The sequence below is a fragment of the Quercus lobata genome, chromosome 2 (assembly GCF_001633185.2).
Source record: "Quercus lobata isolate SW786 chromosome 2, ValleyOak3.0 Primary Assembly, whole genome shotgun sequence".
Lineage (NCBI taxonomy): Eukaryota > Viridiplantae > Streptophyta > Magnoliopsida > Fagales > Fagaceae > Quercus > Quercus lobata.
In genome coordinates this window covers 33338341-33359887 of record NC_044905.1, presented here as the reverse complement: position 1 = coordinate 33359887, position 21547 = coordinate 33338341, and the positions used below count along the sequence as shown (strand labels likewise).

The 21547-nt window shown below is 37.8% G+C and overlaps 1 protein-coding gene across 2 annotated transcripts; it reads right to left on the bottom strand.

The window, feature by feature from the left end:
- Positions 1-3674: 3674 nt before the first annotated feature.
- On the bottom strand, positions 3675-14744 carry LOC115975386. Of its 2 annotated transcripts, XM_031096144.1 has the most exons (9): positions 14482-14744; positions 11136-13859; positions 10941-11044; positions 10207-10276; positions 8223-9032; positions 7028-7230; positions 6082-6205; positions 4467-4673; positions 3675-4238 (listed from the first exon to the last, which is right to left on the bottom strand). In XM_031096144.1, exons 1-9 carry the CDS (start codon positions 14635-14637, stop codon positions 4095-4097), a joined length of 4542 nt encoding a protein of 1513 aa, XP_030952004.1. In that variant the 5' UTR covers positions 14638-14744; the 3' UTR covers positions 3675-4094. The 2 variants fall into 2 exon arrangements, with proteins under 2 accessions (XP_030952004.1, XP_030952005.1); XM_031096145.1 differs by lacking the exons at positions 3675-4238; positions 4467-4673; positions 6082-6205 and having other exon boundaries at positions 7060-7238.
- Between the last annotated feature and the right edge of the window lie 6803 nt (positions 14745-21547).

The following is a 21547-nucleotide window of genomic DNA, read 5'->3' as shown; positions in this document are numbered from 1 at the left end:
ACATATCTCTATTCTAAAAAGTTTAACTCAAAATGTTTATTCATTTCAAAGCAAACTGTAAACAGAACAACTACATGCCAAAGCAGTCCCTACCAAACGCACGATACTTGATTTGGCCGTAGCGAAGCAAGCGACATATGATAGGCGCGTAGGACGTGCATTGCATGTTTAGTTGTGCACTTAGCCCCTTTCAATCTAGCAAACAACACACACATAACCTTCATATTAGTTACTTACATAATTCCCATGCAAAAAAGTTAATGCGGAAATGTAAAACGATAACTATCTAAGATCCTACATACCTAACAGCAAGTGGACTTGAGGTAGTGCCCGGTGTGGATGCCTCATCACAGGACATATGTGTGGAAACCTGGCCCATGTCCACAACTACACCAATAGCAGTGCACCGCCAATCTACTTGGCTGTCTTCTCTGATGCCTTACAGAGGTGTCTATATAGCCAACTTAGTGCTGCTCTACCCCAGCTATAATTCTTTCCATTGCTGATTGGATTGAAAAACTGTAGATACATGACTGAGAGCCATTCGCTAGACTTGTCCATAAACAGCATACCACCCAACATCTCTAGTATGTAAAACTGAGCGTACCACTACACAAGCAAGTCAGTGGCGCTAGCCAAGAGGGGGTTGCTAAACCGTGACTTAAGCCAAGACGCTCTTAACCTAGCCCCACACAGCATTGCGGTGTTCTCATTAGCATCGACGTCTTTGCGTGACAGCCTATGGCCTAGCAACTTGGCGCAGAGGTCGTCCCAATCGTTCATACGGGTAAATCCCACCACCGGCAAGCCATCTACAGGTACCCCCATTATAACCTCCATGTCTTGTAGCGTGATGGTCATCTCATCGTGGGGCAAGTGGAATGAGTGCATCTCTGGCCGCCATCTCTCCACCAACGCCGTGATCAGTGCATGGTCAAGGTTTATATCTGGGACCCGAAGTAGCCCACCTAACCCCGCATCTATGATATAAGCGGCAACCCGTGGATCTAACCCACCTTTAGGCAAACCACTAAATCGATGACGATAAATCAATACACCTAGCACTTCCTACAAACAGAGTAGCATTGTAGTAATAATAGCATTCAATAAGCACGTAATAATTACACTTCAAACTTAAATGCCAATGCAAGGGACAAGTGCATAGTAATAAAAATCTTTGTAGTACATTTAGTAAGTACGATTTTGGACAAGTGCATCCCTTGCCTACCGAAGGAGCATCCCAAAACAAACTTGAACAATGCTCAGGCTGCCTTGTCAAGACAGTACTCACAGAGGGTCCCGCTCGATGTGGGTCCATATCTGGCATAAATTAAAGGTGATCAATGGCCCATTAAGTGACTACTGGTTGAGTACATACAACAGTTATGCCAATTGTACTTAAAAGCAATAAAATACAACAATATGCATCCTAGTACAAGATATTCAAATAGGAGCTTAAACACCATAAAACATCAAGATAAAATACTATCAACAGGTCCAAATCCAATGGTTTATTCTTTAATCCCAATTACCAATACTAGACAAGGATTAAATCGTGTAAAAAACCATAAGAAACTTTGGGCATAGAAGAATAAACCTAACCCCCAAACCGTAACCCCCAATGGTTTAAAAGATATTTATCTAAAACTATAAGGTTGATATAAAACTATTTGAGACAATGTGATTTAAATCAAACTTTTCATAAACTATATGAGGTTAACAATTTCACAATTTGTGATTATTTTAATTTTGTGATTCATGGGAAGTGTTCACTTAGGAGTTAGGACTTGTGTTTAGAGGAAAGTAATTATTGTTTCACACTCCCTAATGTATACTTTGCACATACAATATACACACTTTTATGCAAAGACATATCGAAGTATTCATATTTTTTAAAAGTGTGTACGTTTAACACATAATGTACACATGATTTATATAGAAAGTGTGTAAAAGAAGTGTGAAACAATCAAAGTTCGAATTCAAAAATCTGGAAAGTCAAACTAATCGTAAACTATATATAGGAACTCTTATATTTATGCATGTCATATTGTATTGTATTGTAGCAAAACAATGGATACACGATTAGAATATATATCTCAGTTATTTTTCTCATAACTCATAATCAATAATCGAGATAGAAGTAGGTTATTGTCCTATTTTGACTTACCAAAGAGGAATGTTGTCCAAGAGAAAACAGAAAGGAAAAGAAAAGGTAACCTGTGTCAAATCTAAATTTAATCCCAATCCTAATTACCACAAATAACCCTAACCCCCAAACCATCCTAAACCAAATGGTCAAACAAATATTGAGAGTAAGATTGAGTATGTACCTTGTGATTCGAAATTGAAGATGCAGATCACCAACTAAAGACCTTAATATCATCAACATCGAGATTGAGAGTGAGAGTACACCCGAGAGCGAGAGCAAGAGGGAGAGTGAGAGTGAGAGCAAGAGCAAGAGCGAGAGCGAGAGTGAGAGTAAGTGAGAGAAAATTAGGTGGGAGGGAGACTGAGAGCGAGATTGAGAGAGTGAGAGGGAGATTGAGAGAGTAAGACTGAGTAAGAGAGAGGGAGATGAGAGTTAGACTGAATGAGTGTTAAAACAGGGAGTGATTTTTAAACTTGCATAGTACTCGAGTCTGTGGAGCCTAGTACTCGAGACAAACCCGAGTTCATTGAACTCGAGTATGGTGGACTATAATAATCCTGGAACCCGAGCCAGACTCGCGTTTAGGGAGCTCGGGTACTGTGTATGTAAAAAAACACAGTACTCATGTCTTAGGAACTCGAGTTTAGTCAGCAAAGAACTTGAGTTTAAGACCATCGAGCCTGGTGGCATTTTTTAATCTGCAAAATTCCAGCTCAGCCAATACCATGTCGGCAAACTCAGTAGGAACTCGAGTACTAATCAAAACTTTATTTTATGAAGCTCAAATACTGAAAAAGTGGTAGATTGCTAAATATTTTCGAAACAGTGCTAAATTGCCACAAAGTTTGTAAAAATGTGGTATTTGGCTATTTTCACCTTCGTTTTAGTGCTGAAACTAGATATTGAGCTATGGCTTATACTGCTGCTTCTGAGAGTTCACTCTCTCCTTTCATGACTTAAGCCAACTTTTCTATGCAACATTCTATGACAATCAAATTTCCATCTTCATCACTAAAAAATTTGTTTTCCATGAGAGACTGTTACTTTATTCGATATATGTTAATGTGGCAATGGTTCGCTTACATGACATTCTCATAATTTATCAAGAAAAAGATGACATACTCACAAGGCACTTAGTTAAAGCCTAATTCAACGTCAACCTTTTTAAGTTGGGCATGTTTGAGGAGTGTTATAATTACTGTCATTATTTTACCTTAGCAGCGTTTTCTATTTACCATAGTGGTATTCGTGTAATCTCGCCATATCACTCTAATATAATTATACAAATATGAGCACAGGTGAGTGGCTGATTAACAAAACCCTAAACCTTTTCTCAAATCTCCCCTCTCCGCACATCTTTTCTCTCCTTCAACCCAAAGCAAACCATCAACCTGTTTTGCACAATACTTCTTACCACCCGTGGAACCTTCTGCAACGGTTTCAAAATCTTTACAAGATATTCCCTGAAGCATCTAAAACTGGAAAAGGCTACAACAGGAAATTCACAGTATATCAGTAAACATAATAGTGCATTCTAATAAATTCAGTCATCTACTGTTAAGACTCACGTGCATATCACCCTTCATCTTTTCCAGCCAAAGAAAAACAAATAATCAAATACATACATCATACCCTCCACAGCTATCTACTTTGAACAAACAATACATGTGTTGAATTGTTCATGTCGCAAGAGTGCATCTACACCCTTCTCTAAGACTCGGTCTAGGAAAACAGAATTGCACACCAAAAGCTTGATGTCAATGATTAAACTAAAGAGAAAGACGTCTCAAGCAGGTAAAATTTGGAAGAATTTTCTCTACCAACCCAAAAAAAAAAAAATTATTGGTAAGAGAACTGAACTGAATATGCCATATGATTGGGCTCCGAACTTAAATGAGGAAAATCTTCCAAGAGCTTGGCCGTGAGAATCCACATGACATGATGCTTATAACTGGAAAGTACCCAACTTGTGGCCATGCCCTGTAAGAAGTACTTTCCGTTCACCAACCCATTCTAGCCGATAAGACAGATCAAGATTATGAATCAACAGTTTCAAGCGGTCCGCATGACTCACACTGCTAGCATTCTCCTGCAAAAAGAAAGATAAAAAGGTGTTATCTTCAACAAGGAACACTTGCAGTGATCCTTAGTGGGTCAACAAAACCAGATGGATGCAAAATATATAGATGGCAGTATTATTGGCAGAAGTCATAATCAAACAGACTAAAGTGAAATATATTTGAGGATAGATGGTAGTATCAGCTTCAAAATTCATGTCTATAAATGCAACATAACTGATAACACAAAGGAAAAATACCTGTGAATTGACCTGTCTGTCGTTTCCCGTTATGCTTGCCATGATGCTCAACCTCGAAGAATTAGGTGAGAGTCCCTCCCATGGAGGAACAAAGATCAGTTTGGTGCATTGCACAGGAACATAATTCCGGCTCAATCTTTCCCACCATACAGATCCCAATGACCACCATCTGATCATCAACCCATGCTCGGAAAAAGCAAGCAGCCCCTGCATTTAATAGGATACAAATTAAACTTCACCAATTCAAAAAATCAGTGGAGAAGGCAACTGGAAAAGATAGGACTAGAATCCATTAACAATAAGTGCTAGACAGCTAGAGCATAATAAAGCCTAATTTTGAAATGTGAATAAGATCAATGCAGCTGGCCATGGTTGAAACTAAGTCAAATAATGAATTGACAAAAAGATTATGAACAAGAAGAATACAACAAGTTTGAACTAACTCACTGGGCAAAACTGTCTTGTGAGAGGTAAAGACTAGCTTTGCCTAGTGAGTTAGAGTGAGGGCACCTTTGGGTGTGTTGGGGTTTTGGGTTAGTTTATGTTTGAGAGTCTTTTTGTGACAGTTTGTGTGGTTGTAATTTCTATTATTAATAATGAACTTTGGTTGGCATTGCCCGTAGAGGTGGGCTTGGAGTTAGCCTAACCATGTAATTTTCTTTTTTTGTTCTGGTGCTTGGTATTTTATTATTTTGCATGTATTTCACAACACAAATAATTCTTGCCCCTGCCATATACGTGCTAAGCCCCAATTTAATCTATAAGAAAAAGATAAATTACCATGGAGTAGACTTGGGAAGGATCATGCTAGAAAAATGGTTAAGCGATTTAGCATCTCCTATAAGCTTAAGCTTAAGTTCTTGGTACAAGTTGTAATTTATCATGTTATCAGAACAGGTGGTCCTGAGTTTGAATTTTCTCTAATCTACCTCCCATTTAAAAGTTATAAATTCCACATGTTGGTCCCACCTATTGATAGAGAGTCTAGGCCCACACGTACGGGGGAGTGTTAGATCTACCCTTCACGAATTTAAAAATTCCAAGTGCAGGGACCAAACACATGGAATTTACGACTTTAAAATTGATAAGTAGATTGCAGACATGGTTTAAACTTAAGACCACTTGCTCTGATACCATGATAAATAATAACTTGTCCCAAAAACTTAAATTGATTGGTAATGGTTAATTAATCACTTAACCATTATTCTACTAATGGTTCAAAATCACTCAATCTAACTAAACCTGCTAGCTCACAATTATTCAAACTACAATATAATGGCACTTAACATTATAGAGATCTCCAAACAAAAAATGAAAAGACTAATATTTTCTTTTCTTAAAAAAAAAAGAAAAAAAAGAAAAAGAAAAGAAAAGCAAACTGGGTTGGCACTGGTCAGTCAGATCCAGAATCAAGACCAAACCTTCTAAATCAGGTTGGTTACCAGGTTTGTTCAGACATTGCCACTCTTAATAAATCTTATTTTAATTATCTGCCAAGTGAATACATGCAGAAATAAAGATGCTATAGAGAAAAGTAAGGTTGGTCATTGTATTATGAACAAGCATGAAAAGGAAAATTTGTGTTTCTAGAGTCTATCAGCAAATAATTAAGTACCTCTCCATCTGGCGAAAAGCTCAAAGCTGAAATTGCAGTAGTTACCACCGTTTCTGATGCTGTTGCAAGCAAAGTTGGAAGGCCAGGAGGTCCAATTGCATCCAAAACTTTGATTTTCATCACACTACATTGGAAGTCAAAAGACACAAAAAATTGAAACAATTGTTCTCTTCCATAATCTTTGAAAAGAAATACAAGAAGCAAGATGACTGAAACAGTTCAAGAAAAACATATAAAGTACATAAGAAATATAAAACTAATTCCAAGGGTGTCAGGAAGAAGAAATTCTTGCTTGTATTGAGAAAAATTAAAGATCAAAAGTAATTTAAAATAAATTTGTGCCACATATATGAAGAATTGATCTGTCAAGGATGCATAGCTGACCCCGAATTTTGGGACGAAGGCTTTGTTGTTATTGTTGTATATGAAGAATAAGTCTTTTTTTATTAAATATGACCCCAACAGACAATTCATCATATAAACAAATAATTAATTTGATAACATATGCACCAGCTTGGAAGCTAATTAATAATTAATCACCTAAACAGAGTACTATATGCATGGGTTTTTCTCCAATTTTTGAGTTAATTATAATTAATAGGACCTCAAAAATATAGCATCAGCTTCCCAAGTTCCTTTTCCTGATTCCCCAGATACTGTCATTGCCTTGCCTCCAGGAAAAGAAGATCATGATCTGTAGGCCTTCTACCTCCAAGCGGCACTGCTCCATTAGGCTTTTGCCCATGCTCAAAAACTAAAAAATTAAATGGTTGTCCAACCATGCTTGTGTATTTCTTTTTTCTTTTACTTTTTGTGTTGGGGGGGGGAGATGCAAGGGATTTTTTTGATAACATGCTGGAGGTCTGACATATTTAATAACCCAACACTGTTAGTCCCATTTGTGCATTCATTTAAATGGAAAAGGTTATATTGGATCTCCTAGTACCTTTGCACATCATATACCCGAATGCTAGCATTGTTGAGCTCTCCAATCACATCCCCAATAGCCAATCTGGTCCATGTGTCATTCAAGGCTACCATCGGGAATACACGTGCAACTTCCTTTAAGGCTGTCATTGAACTTTGAAAGCAAGTTTTACGCATGACAGAATTGCTAGGGTCCATAGTTTGTAAAATGAAGTTAACCACCTGCAAATCTGTCCAAATGTCATATATAAATTCATATTGACTCAATAACAATATTTTTCGGTGGTGAAAACTGATTTAAATTTAAGAAAAGTAAAATATTCCTCAGCATTGTGAATAACTGCAATAGACAGATAAAAAAAAACAGGGATCAGCAAGGGTGTTAACTTTTGGTGGACTACAAATCTTGATAGCCTGTGGAATTGGATCAGTCACCACCAATCAAGTAATAACAATAATAAAAAGGAAAGTGATAGAAGCATGAGCCCACAGATAAAATATTTGAGTAAAAACCAAATGTGTGAAGCAACAAGCAGTTATGACACGAACTTCCCTAAAAGATTTGAAACAAACACAATACAAAATAAAAAGATGATTACTGAAATTATTCATTCAGCAGTTATAACTGAGTACATATACATAAGCGCATAACAATAATAAAAAGGAAAGTGATAGAAGCATGAGCCCACAGATAAAATATTTGAATAAAAACCAAATGTGTGAAGCAACAAGCAGTTATGACACGAACTTCCCTAAAAGATTTGAAACAAACACAATACAAAATAAAAAGATGATTACTGAAATTATTCATTCAGCGGTTATAACTGAGTACATATACATAAGCGCATACAAACACAATAATCATGACTCTTAATGTAATTATCTTAACATGGAAAGAATAGGATACACGTCAACAAACTAAGAGTCCAAGATATGTAAAGCAATATATAAAATGACTCATATAGAGGCTCCAAATCCTATCATCAGCATTCCAACCTGACATACTAAATCTAACAGATCTCAAAACCATATATCAAGAACATTAATGGCATCACCCGTGCCTCCTTTATGCTGCTACACACAATGCTGAATTTTCTATAATTTTGCATGATGTCATGAATTTAAAATTTCATCATTTTAATCCCCCCCCACCAAAAAAATATAACAAAAGCACATGGACTATTTGCTGCTTAATTGGAATTGGCCATACAAACCTTATCAAGGTACTGAGCCAAGCTTCTTGGAGAACCACGGATAACCCTGATGAGTGTCATAAGGGATACCAAATGAACAGGTGAATCGGATGCTGTAGACCAGACTTGGCTCTCTATAAAAGTTAAAAATCCTGGTATATCAGCCAGTGCTAAACTTGGAAGAAGAATCTCAACCAAAGTTTCCCGAATGGCAACTGGAATAACTGGATTCTGTGCAGCTGAGTTCGCTGATGGGCCACTAACACACTCTATTTGGAAGAATATATCTCCAACCAAACGAGGTATTTCAGAACCAAGGCAAGCTTTCCATGTACTTTCCATGCCTTCTGCAAGGAGCTCTGCTGCAGTAGAACTATATTTCCCATTCATTGCCATAACCAATTTCACTAATGGATGAACAACCAGCATGGCAAGATTTGGCTTGACAAGGCTGGGATACCAAATAGACAATGCTGCTGCAACAATAATATGAGAAGTCATTGCATCTTGGCTCGTTCCTCCTACACATGAAATCCAGTCTTGCATTTCAAATGATTCTAGCCAAGCAAGTATCTTAGATTCCTCAACCTGAGATATCCCTTGTGTTTCCAGCAGCTGGTCAGAATGCAATCCGTTAGCAGATGTTCCTTCTTTGTCTAATTTGTCACGTTCATTTTCTCTGGTTCCAATTAGAGAGTTCATATTTGCTTGATCAGTTGCTTTTTGACTCCGTAGAGGAAGTGGAATTGCCCGTGAAGCAGCACAGTGGAATAAAGAACGAGCAGCCATACGTACGTGTTCACTTTCATCTTGCCAGAAACTCACCAAAAGCTGTAAAACAGAGAATAAGAAATAAATAACTTAAAATTAACCAAAACTAACTGGTCTACTCAGCCATGCCACTAGCTCAACTTGAAGTCATTTTTCTCATATTATCTTACAGAATACTAGAACAATGAAACACACATGATTTCTCACCAGACATTAGGATTGTTAAATTACTGATTGTCCCAAAAGCTTAAGCTATGGGATAAAACTTAAGATCTCCTGCTCTGATACCATGTTAAATTATTGATTATCCTAAAAACTTAAGCTATTGGGATATGGAAAATTTAATTATTTAATCACATACTTCTAACAAGGATAAATGCTTTTTTTAATAAGTAAAAAGTTACTTATGAAGGTCATTAGGATAAATGTTAGGTATTTGAAAAAACTGAAACCAGGCTGTCAGGATTCCATCCTGTTAATACACATAAAATGTAATTAAATCTTACCTGGAGTTTTGCAATTAACTGAACTACTAATTTTATTTAATGCTATTATTGGTTGGGGAGAACTCAGACCAGGAACAATCGTTTTAGAATTTTAAGTCTTGTTTCTACATCGCAATCTTCTCAGTAACCAAATGTATCAGATGTGCACAGTGAGGACTAAAAATCAGTATATACTTTCAGAAGATATATCTGCATCACATGTTATCTAATTGCTTATAATAAATTATCATGTGAAATTACTACAAAAATATAGAATGCTTCTGTACCCTCTGGTTAGACAAAAACCAGGTGAGAAGCCATTTATATACACAGAGAAGAATCCTATAATGTATGAATCCTGTGCCTGACAGCAAATCAAAACAGTTGTTGAAAAATAGAAGCTTTTCAGGTACTCATCACCTCTAGAACATCAGGAAGGGAAATCCCAATTAGTAATTTAGTTAACACAATTTAATGACCTAGTTCCTTGATAGGAGTTCATTCAGATCTGACATCAGCCTAAGTGAGTAGTTCAAATAATGTGATACATTATTAAGAAAAAAAAAGTAATTTTGTTGCTTTCTTAAGGTAACAACATTATTAAGGCTGGACTAATAAAAAACGAGCCTCCTTCGGATAGATTGAAAAACATCATGAATATTTGTCTTATATTTACTAAGTCAATTTCACACAATATTAGGTTCAGATAAGGAATATAGAATAACAAAAGCATTAGCACAAGATAGAACCTGGAGTAAGGGTGGCTTCAAATCTGGATATTTTTCTGCAAAATTCCTAGTATAGAATGCTGCTAAAGCACTGCAAATAATTCCCATTATGTTGAAAAATTAGTAATAAAAATATATATAACTAGTCTACATCACTTCTAAGGGAAAACAATGATTATACAGGGAATAAAAAGACCGGAGGAAATGCTCAGTTGGCATGATTGACATTTAGAGAGAACATTGCTACACTAATAACCTAGAAAAGGAATTAAAATTGAGCACCGTAATTACATTTATTCTACTGCAGAGAACAACCTTAGTATCAGGCTTCCTTTAAAGTAAAAGATCAGCTAGGCCTAAGGTAAACTGAATGAAATATACCTAATCTTCATTTGAAGTTTTCTTTTGAGTCAAAATATATATATTGCTCACCATTTGGAGTCAACAATTGCCCAGTAGACAAGACAATAACTTGATTTAAAGAACATATTCATATCCAGATGGCCAAAGAGATTACAAACCTACAATTCTTTTAATCACGAAAATTGTCCACAAACCTCTTCAGATATCAGCCAAAATGGAGCCAGTTAATTTTTTCTTTATCATTTTTAGCTATTTCAAAATTTTTGACATTCTTACCTTTCCTACACAAATTTCCAGCAATATTGCAACTAAAAAATGAATAACTGAACAGGATGAGGAATAATAAGTCTAATAGAAATTATATAATGCAGTGTATGGAACCTTTGTATTACCTACTAGCAGTGGAGCCAGAGTGAGACAAGCTAATCATGCGTTGGGCAAGGGACACTATTGTCAGTGATCTCATTGCACAAAATTCGGATGAAGATTTCCAAAGCTGAAATATTGTTTTCAACATCTCAGGAAAAAGTGGAAGGAACCAAACAAGAAAACATGTCCCAACATTTAAAACAGTTCATCCAAAATACCTCAAGAATAGAACTCAAACCAGGAAATGTCAACGTCAAAGACCCTTTGTCCCCAAGCAAACCGGAAGCTACAATAAGATTCTCCGGCCTCTTTAGCTTCATGTCAGTTATAAGTAAATTATCAAGCTCACAATCTACATTCCACAAGTGTAAAAATGACAAGCTAAATCGAAGTAAACATTCTTCAAGTGATCTAATCCAGTCAAGTTCTTCCATAGAATCAGTCATGCTTCCATGCATATCAGAACCATCATCTATATTAATGTGGCGTGGGCTTGGTCTTTCAGTAACCTGTTCCTTCACATTGGTACTATCTGCCTTATCATTGCCATTAGCAGTGGATTCACGCTTCTGACAGGGAAACATCAACAATCCAAGGTCAAAACTCAGAGTTGAAATTCCAGGGAATGGACAATAGCATTTGATGGAAGGCTTGATGCTTTGAAGGATTGATTGAGTGGTTAAATATGGTTTTACAGAAATTCCTTTACTAACATTTGCTTGGGAAGTATTGGGCTCAATTATATTTGTAATACCTGGCACCACATTTGACAAAGTAACCAACTTCTCTTTATTATTTAAATTAGAAAGAGAAAAGCTTCCATCGTCAATTATTGGAAGATTTAATAAGGAAACTGAGGTATTTCCATTCAATACAGTGCCATATAAGGAATTCAAGCTGATGCCTTTACAGAAATGATCAAACATTGAATGAGAAGCAGTCCCACGAAGAACCCGCTCCCTGGCACCAGACTTTACATCCCAAATATATAGAACATCATTGGCATCAGACGTTCCTGAATGGTTTCGGCAGAGGCATGCAATATAACCTCTTACACCATCCCATACAACTTTAGCAGGACAGCTGGGGTGTCCAGGAAATATTCTCTCAACCCGCAAAGTCTCAAGAGAAGCAAGAGCAACACATGAGTCCTCCCCAACAGAAAGGAAGCAATCACTCCAAGGGTGGTCAGTCCGAGATGGAGGAAGAATTATTTGGCACACTGGAGCCACATGTTGGTGCATTACCGTAATGATATTTCCTGTGTCAAGATCCCATATACGAACCGTGCAGTCCATGCTACCAGACACTAAAACCTGATTGAAACTCCATCCTTTGCTAGTACCCAACATTCGATGCGCTGCCAAACACAATACAGCACCTGTGTGTCCTAGAAAATATTGCCTGGATACATGTGAACTCACTGCACATCGTGGACTATTACCATGAGAAGTAAGTCCATGAAACAAATCAAGTCTTACAACCTCTATTTCCCCACTAAAGAAGCCATACACAATACCATAAGGTGCGTAGAGATTTTCTGAAATAACCATGGAAGAAGATACAATCTGTCCCTTATGCACACAGCTATAATTATAATCATCTTCATGTATATTATTAACACTCGTTGAACTTGGACCAGAAGATTGCTTAGAACTTAACTCATTCTTCCAACCAGCGGGGCCCTCAATTTCTTGAAGTGGAGTAGAGTTCGCAATCCAATCAACAAAAAAACTACTTTCTCCGAGCATTCTGCATTGCAAGCACAATTTTCCGTGGTCATCATGTTCTGAATGTAGTGACCAGATTGTGATGTGTGGTTTCCACTGTAAAGGTTCTTCAACACCAAAGCAAAGTGAGTCAATGCGAAGAAAATAGCAGTTCAATTGAATTAAACAAACTGACAATCTTACATCATGGGGATGAGAAGTGGAAGGGATCTCACAAAGTAGCTCACTTTTGAATATGCTATTTGAAAATGATATTGTATACACAACTGCATAACCTTTATTATTCCACACGGAAAATTTTTTAGAAAATAATTCATTTAGTTCATCGTTGTTCAGCTCATTCCCAAAATCTTCACTTTCAAGAAACATTCCCCCTATGACATGAGATTGAGCTGACTTGCTTTCTAGACAAATGAAATTGTCCTCAAAATAAATCTCTCCAATTGTAGTACCACTGGCTAACAGCCTAAATACGCATCGGTTTTGCAAAACAAAAGCGATAACATCCCCACAGGTTGCAATTGACAAAACCTGTCCGCCCTCACTCAATTCATCTGCCCAGACAGTCATTCCTGACTGAGAAGAACTTTTATGTGAACCAGTCCCAACCTCCCCATCTCGGTGGGGATCCTTTAATATCGAAACCAATTGCAATCTACCAGACAAATCACCCATGACTACAGAATGTTTTTCTCTATGCTCAGTGGGTGGAACTACAGCCATAAACTTCAACGAGCCAATAGATAAATTCCCATGAAAAACAGTTTGGACAATTGTAAGGGTATATGTATCAACAACTACTACAGTACACTTTGGTGGTTTTCTCTGCTGAGACACTCTATCCACTGACCCTTCACCTCCTTCTGCAGAGTCAGTGGAATGATGACCAGACACATGGACAGTGTCTACAAAAGAACAACCAATGCATACATATCTTGCATTCGAAGGCAATGTTCGAACCATGGATGGACTACCTACCCAAGGTGGCAATCTCCTCCTTCGTCTGCAATGCCCACTGCTTCTGCTCCATACACACAACACACCATCAGTACACGCACTGATTAACGCACCATAATAACCAGAAGTAGAGTTCCCCCCACCATTAGTCAAAGAGTCTTTCTTCTCATTTCCAAACGCCACAACAGGATAACAAGTCCCGAGATCAGCTATGGGCGCAGCATGGCCACACAACATAGCTATTGGCGTAATTTCCTGTTCCAAATGAAAAGTTATCACATTAGGCCATGACCAATTTTTGCTGGAAGAAAAATCTGGTTTTTTTATATTTTCTATAAATTATAGAGAAACAAAATTATTTATAAACAAACAAGAATTTAATCCAGCCAAGTACTGTGGTTGAAAAAAGAAAATTTGCTTAAATCTAAGAATAGCACTAGACTGACACAAATTAAAAGGACGCTAACTACAATTAAAATTTTAACTATATTACTAAATTTTCTCAGCAAACAAACAGAACCGCATTTCAAAACCAAAATAAAAAATCCATTCCAACTATATTAGAACATAATTTGTGCGATTCAGTTAAAAGTTTTGTATCAGAGGTGGTGAGCGAAAAACAACGAGTAATGATAGAAAGCGAATGAAGAGGAGGCAAGCTAAGATTGAAATTTTAATTATTACTACATTTTCTCAGCAAACAAACAGAACCGCATTTCAAAACCAAAACAAAATTCCATTTGAAGTATTTTAGTGCAAAATTAGTGCAATTCAGCTAAAATTTTTGGTTCAGTGATTTTAACAAACAGGTTGTGAGCCAAAAAACAAAGAGTAATGATAGAAAGGAAGATTTTTGAAGCGGAGCGAGTTGAGTTACCGGGTCGGACTCGGTGGAGGAGAGGTTCCACCAAATGATAGAGCCATCGGATCCGCCGGTGTAGAGAGTCGGAGGAGAGTGGAGCACCGCCGTGGCGGTGACTCGGTGAGACGGAGGCGTGGCTGACCATATGCACGCAACGGATCGGCACTTCATGACTCAGTGAGTCGAGGTGAGTCACGATGATCGCATTCGAGCGCGAGTGAGCGAGTTTTGATTAGAGAGAGAGAAGTGGACGGAGAAACTGTACGGAATGAGTTGAAAAGTAATTATCGTAAGAAGTTAACTGGAGGGAAACTGGTTGTTCTGACGTGGCGTGATATGAATGGTTCAGGGGCTTTTAGTCGAAAATTTTGTTTTTTTGTTTTTTTTTTTTTTTTAATAACTTATATTTACGAAAACCAGTTTTAAAAAAATAATCATTTATTCAATTTTTTTAAGAAATAATTTATGTCTTTGGCCAATTCTTTTGAAGGGTTTCAATTCATTGTATTTTGTGTGTACTTCCATCTTGTTACAACACACACATATATTCACTTTAAAATTATTTAAGAGCATGATTGTTTTAATCCAAATCATGTTTTTGAAAATACTCACTTTTTTTTAAGTATATAGCTAAAATTTTATTTTAAAAGGGCTAATTTTTTTTTTTTTTTTTTTTTACATTTTAAGTTAAAAGAATTAGAATTAAAATCTTGGAATTCTTCGGTTAAATTATCAATAAATATCATTTAAAATAAAGATCATCAACAATTTACTTTTATTGATGAATTAGCGGTATGTCAAAAAATCAAATTTAAATTTAAAAAAACATTAATATCATCAAAATTAAAAAAAAATAAAGTATTAATAAAAAGGTAAAAAATCAAAAAAAAATTGGGATAATTACAGTAAACCCACCTGAGGTTTGGCCCGTTTTCACATTGCCTACCTATGGTTCAAAACTTATCACTTTGTCCACCTGTACATCAATCCGTTACCCCCCCCCCGTTACCCACCCACTCTCAGACGTTAGAAAAACACCATTTTATGCCAAATTAGAACATTACACGGATCAAACAACACGAACTCACTCTCTTTTCCTCACGAGCCCTACAAACGCGAAAATCCCTGTAAGGCTGGGGTTTTGATTTTTCTGATCGTGCTTTCATGTGAGGGTGAGGTTCTGACTTTGGGTTGTCTTGAGTCGTTGAATATTCGAAGATAGATCATCACCAGGTACGACATTTCTGCTTTATGGTTCTGAGCTGGGGTTTCAAGTTTTGATGATAGCGTTGATTCACAGGAAGTTAATAATCGATGTCTTCTTCGAGTGGAAATTACTCAGGTTCATGTGGGCATTTGTGTACATATGAGACTTGTGTGCTGAGAACAAGTCTGACAGTGGATAATTTTGGGAGAAGGTTTCTGGGTTGTAGCCGATATAAGGTAAGTATACTTTTTACTTAATCTAGCTAATTCACATGAGATTGGAATGTGACGTGTTCAATTCAATTTATGAATAGATTGGTCCCAAGTGCCTTTTCTTTAGATGGATTGATAATCCCACTTGTGTGCGTGGGAATGAAGCTGCCCATTTGGTGCAACAAAAGCTGGATTTACTGCGGAGTGAGCTGCAACTTGCACGTGAAAGGGAAAGAGAAGCTACCCAGGCAGCAGCAGAAGCTACCCAAATGGCAGAAATTGCTCAAGACAGGGTAGCAAAAGCCATTGAGAGGGAGAGAAAGTTTCGAGCTTCCTCTGTTCAAGCCAAGGAGATAGCAGTGAGAGCTTTAAAGTAAGAGAGAAAGTGCAGAATTGCACTAATTCTGTCATGGTTTTTTTTTGTTTTGGTTATGTTGTTTTCATGTTTTGGCTCAAGTGAAAATGTTGGAATGATGAGATTGAGTCTGCCTGATGGGTTGTAATATAAGCTGGTCCTCAATTGTATTGTAATAGAACTATGAAAGAATTTTTTGAGAATGAGAACTATGTAAGGTGGTAGATGCTATTAGCTTGAAGCCACTTAATAATATAAGCCTTTTTAAGATAGAGTGTTATTTATGTTAGATGCTGTTGGTATTTTTATTTAAAGTGAATTGGCTACTTGTGAGCTGTAAGCTGTTGGTATTGGTGTTTTGTTGGATGTTGTGAGCTGTGTTGGTTTGTGCATAAAGTGCATTGTGTGAAGACAATTGTGTTGAAAGTGAGTTTAAAGTGCATTGTGTGAAGACAATTGTGTTGAAAGTAAATTTAAAGTGCATTGTGTGAAGACAATTATGTTGAAGTGAATTTAAAGTGCATGACAATCTGTCAACTTGCAAGAAAAGACAACAAATTCAACACATACACCTGCTATTCAACACATACACCCTGCACACATAAACAAACTCATATAATAATAACTTATATGACAAACTGCAATAATCAGAACAATAATTCTAAACACCTGTCATTAAGTTGGGAAATTGTATACATATTTTAAGGTGGCATTGAATAGTCTTTCATCAACCACTAGTAAATATAAGGCATTTGGTACAACAACCAAAACAGTTGCAGCTACCCAATGTTTACAAAACTTACAAAAATACAAAAAGTGTTTGAACAGCTATATCAAAAAGTGTCTTGCCATTGTCTGCCCTGCCATTGTCTACAAACTACATAAAACCCTAACACTACATAACCCTAATACATTATACATAGCAACAAAAGTGTCTTGACTTAGTCTTCATTTACTGCCCCTGCTCCTGCCCCTGCCTCTCCTACCACAGCTGGCCTTTTCACCTCTTGTTCTACATTTCTGAGCTCTAGCTGCATCATCCCTTCCTCTCAAAGCAGCTCCTTTGGTAGCAGGTGGTCTTGAAGGCTACAAAGTACAAGAATTCACATGTTAGCTACCAGCATCACAGTTTTATGAATAAAACATCAAACCTAACACTACAGTACATGTGATGATAGTGGTCTACTGTCCCATGTTTTTGTAGGGGTGTGTGGTGTTGGCTGGCTTGAAGAGAACCAAGGAGCTCCTCTAACTGTGTACGTGAAGTCTAAAGAGTACCATTGACTTGGGTTCTGTGACCATGGAGCTGGTGGCCCTAATAATGGAGCTTGTGGCTGTGACCCTACTGCCTAGTTGGATGAGGCCATAGTGTAAGGCTGATGTGTTGGTGGGGGCTGAGCTGAGGATTGGGTCTGTGATGAAGATGGGGCCTGGGATCCTTGTTTGTGTGTAGAAGGTCTTCCACTTCCCTGCAACCAAATATGAGCATGTTTTTACAGTGTCAGTTATTGGAATTTTGCATTTGAATAAAAAAAATTTGTAAAAACTTACAAATTTCCCTTTCTGCAATTTCTGCCTCCTCTCCCATGCTGTCTCACCAGTGACATTGGCCTTGCATCCCCTTGCATTGTGCCCTTCCTGTTGACACCTTCCACACCTCACTTGCCTGTTTCCTCTAGACACCTTATAAGGGTTCGGCTCATCAGCATCTCTCTTCCTCTTCATGGGTGGCCTGCCTGGTGGCTTATAGACAGTAGGTGCAACAGGCTTAGGTTGGCCACTTGACATCCACTCAGACTGGCCAGGCATGGGAGGTATGGGTGTCTTGTATGTCTCCACATAAGCATCCTTGTAGTAGCATGGATGGGTGTAGTCTTCTGGTTTCTCACGATTCACAAAAATGGCTGCAACTCCATGCTTGCAAGGGATTCCTGTCAAGTCCCATACTCTACAACTGCATGTCCTATTTACCAAGTCCACCACATGCCTTTCCCTCTCATTGTTAACCTCATACACAAACCTCCCAGAAGGAACTGTACAGAAACTCTTACACTCTAATTTTAACTGCTCCAACTTTTTTTGTATGCTTGGACACAAATTGCCACCATAGTTTTCTATGCCAGCCTTCTTTATATACAGCCTGCTCATAAGCCTAACTCTAATCCACTCCAGCAATGATAAGATGGGCTTGTCTCTAGCCTTCACAATCATAGAGTTAAAACTCTCACTCAGATTGTTTACCATACAATCTGTCAAAACTCTTGAAGAAAAGTGGGATCTGGTCCACTGTGCAGGCTCTATATCAGCCAGGTACTGCCAAGCTTCTTCATCCAAACTCTTAAGATGGTCCATCCCTCTCTCAAATTCCTTGGCTGATGTTGTGCTAGCACACCTCCACAATACACTCTTCAATTCCATGCCCTTGTGATTAACCTTGAAGTTGTTATATATGTACTTCACACAATACCTGTGCTCCACAGTTGGGAATAGAGTCTCCATTGCAGGTAAAAGGCCCTGCAATCAAGTAAGCATTCAATGTTAGCAAGTAAGCATGTAAAAAGGTAAGCATGTAATGAAGTCATAAACATGAGCTAGATGATAATACCTTCTGCCTGTCACTGATGAATACCAGATTGAGCTCATCTGGCCTGCCAATGTCATCAGCAAACTGCTCCAAGAACCAGGTCCAGCTATCCTTGTTCTCTTGCTCAACCACAGCCATTGTCACTGGGAATATATTGTCATTTCCATCATTGGCAGTGGCAGACAATAATTGCCCACCAAACCTACCCTTCAAGTGGCATCCATCCAGCCCAACGAAGGGTCTACAACCACCTAGAAAGCCAACCTTCTGAGCATTATACCTAATGTACATCCTTTTAAACTTGGGCTCTGCATTCTCATTTTCCATCTCTGTTTGCAGAATCACCCTACTTCCTACATCTGTCCTTAATATCATTTCTGCATAATCTCTAAGTAGGCCATACTGAGCCTCTTCATTCTCAGTAATCAACCCCCTAGCTGCCTTCCTTGATCTATAAACCTGACTAAGACTTAAATCAACTGAAATCTTCTGCATTACATGGTGCTTAACACCTGAGACCTCCCAATTAGGATTCTTACCAAAATCCTCCAAATACCTCTTTGCCACATAGGCTGATGTAACTTGCCCATTTTTAAATGATAGGGGGCAGGTACACTCAGGATAAAGTGTCTTGATCTCAAATGTACACTCTCCAGTCACCATTGAGGCATAACACCTCCATCCACAATTGTTTTTACAATGTACAGAAATCTTCTTCTTCTCATTCAACTTCCACTTGACATCAATGTGATTCTGAATCACATACTCTCTCAAAGCCTTCCTAAACATCTGGGAGTTTGGGAACTTCATCCCTTTTGCCAACCTAACATTTTCCATATCAGTCCTCTCATTGAACTCCAAATTGCCAGGCCTCTGCTCATCATCAGAACTATCCACACTTGTAATATCATCCTCTAAAGCTGGTTTAGCCCACTCTTCATCTAAATCTATGTTTGGAGGAGGAACATTGCTTGGGCCAGGTGCATCTGTGTTTGGCTGAGGTGTATCAGTATTTGGATAAGGTGTATTAGTGTTTGGATGAGGTGTATCAGTGGTTGGAACAGTGTTAGGCTCATGTGGCATTGTGTGAGGTGGAGAAGACTCACAAAAAATGTCATCAGCAAAGTCTTCTCCTTCCAGGCCTTCATTCAACCAATCAAACTCCTCCTCCACACCATCACCCCCTGTAGCAGCTCCTGCACCACCCCCTACACCAGCCCCTGCACCCCCTATAGCAGCCCCTGCACCAACTCCTACACCAACCCCTGCACCATCAGGAACTTCAACTGCAAGTGGAGCATTACCACTCTCCACATACAGTATGATGGTGTCTCTTTGCCCTCCCTCATTAGGCTTCCACAAGGGTTCCACATCTTGATCATCTTCTATGAGCCTTAAGTCTTGCTCCAAGTTGCCCCCAGGACCTAAATAATGAACCCTACACGGTTCATCAATTCCCAATTCCTCACATATACCTTTTATTTCAAAATAACCAAGCAAATCAGCATCCCTATACACTATTTCAACTTTCCCACCAAAGTACTCTAAACTAGGGTTCCACACAAAAGCACCCCCATAATGTACCTCCAATTTCACTTCAACATCCATCTGCAATAACAAATTACAAGTTGACACATATACAATTAACAATTAAAGAATTGTAAACAACAAAAGAGGCAAAAGAGTAAACAGTTGCATGTTTCAGTTTTGCTTTTGGAATGCAACGCACACAGAGGGACCACATTTTCTGCTTTTCTTTTGATTTTGATTCTGTTTTACTAAATAGCACATGCAAACACTAAAAATTTCAACCCAATAGAAACTTGGGTCCACTGTGAGACACAATGACCACGACAGACAAAGTGCCCACAGACAAAATGCCCATAAACAAACACAAATCCAAAGAACAGGTGGTCACATTTTTCATAAATATCAACAAACACAACCAATATTCTCATTCCATTACATGTAACATTGACCATTGATTGATTACTCAAAAAAATAAAAAACAACCACAAGCCCAAAGTAAAAACCCAAACAATGACTGATTTCTTACCAAGATTTTAGTCACTCGAACAACCCGTTGCTCGTCTAGGTTTACACTTGCAGTAGTATGTCAATATCAGATGCAGAATGGATTTTTTGCGTTTGTAGGGCTCGTGAGGAAAAGAGAGTGAGTTCGTGTTGTTTGATCCGTGTAATGTTCTAATTTGGCATAAAAGGGTGTTTTTCTAACGTCTGAGGGTGAGGTGGGTAACGGGGGGGATAACAAATTGATGTATAGGTGGGCAAAGTGATAAGTTTTGAACCATAGGTAGGCAACGTGAAAACGGGCCAAACCTTAGGTGAGTTTACTGTATTATCTCAAAAAATTTTGTTGGTAAATCTTATATTACATTGTGGAAATATATCATGCATAAATTACCTATCGTACAAAGTGCTTAGGAGTTTAAACTTCAAGGAGAGAAGAGCACATATTTGAGCTGTTGGGGCAGTATATATAGTAATTAGTATTTCTAACCATCTAAAAAAAGGACATATGAAATAAATTAAGGAAGAAAGATGAGATAAAATGGAGTGGAGTATCGCCGGAGTGGATGGTGTCATTAGAGTTGTTTATAGGAGAAAGAGAATAAGAAATAATAAATTTATGTAGTTAAAATTTTGTATTTTTCTATTTTGTTAACAAATAGGTAAATATATATATATATATATATATATAT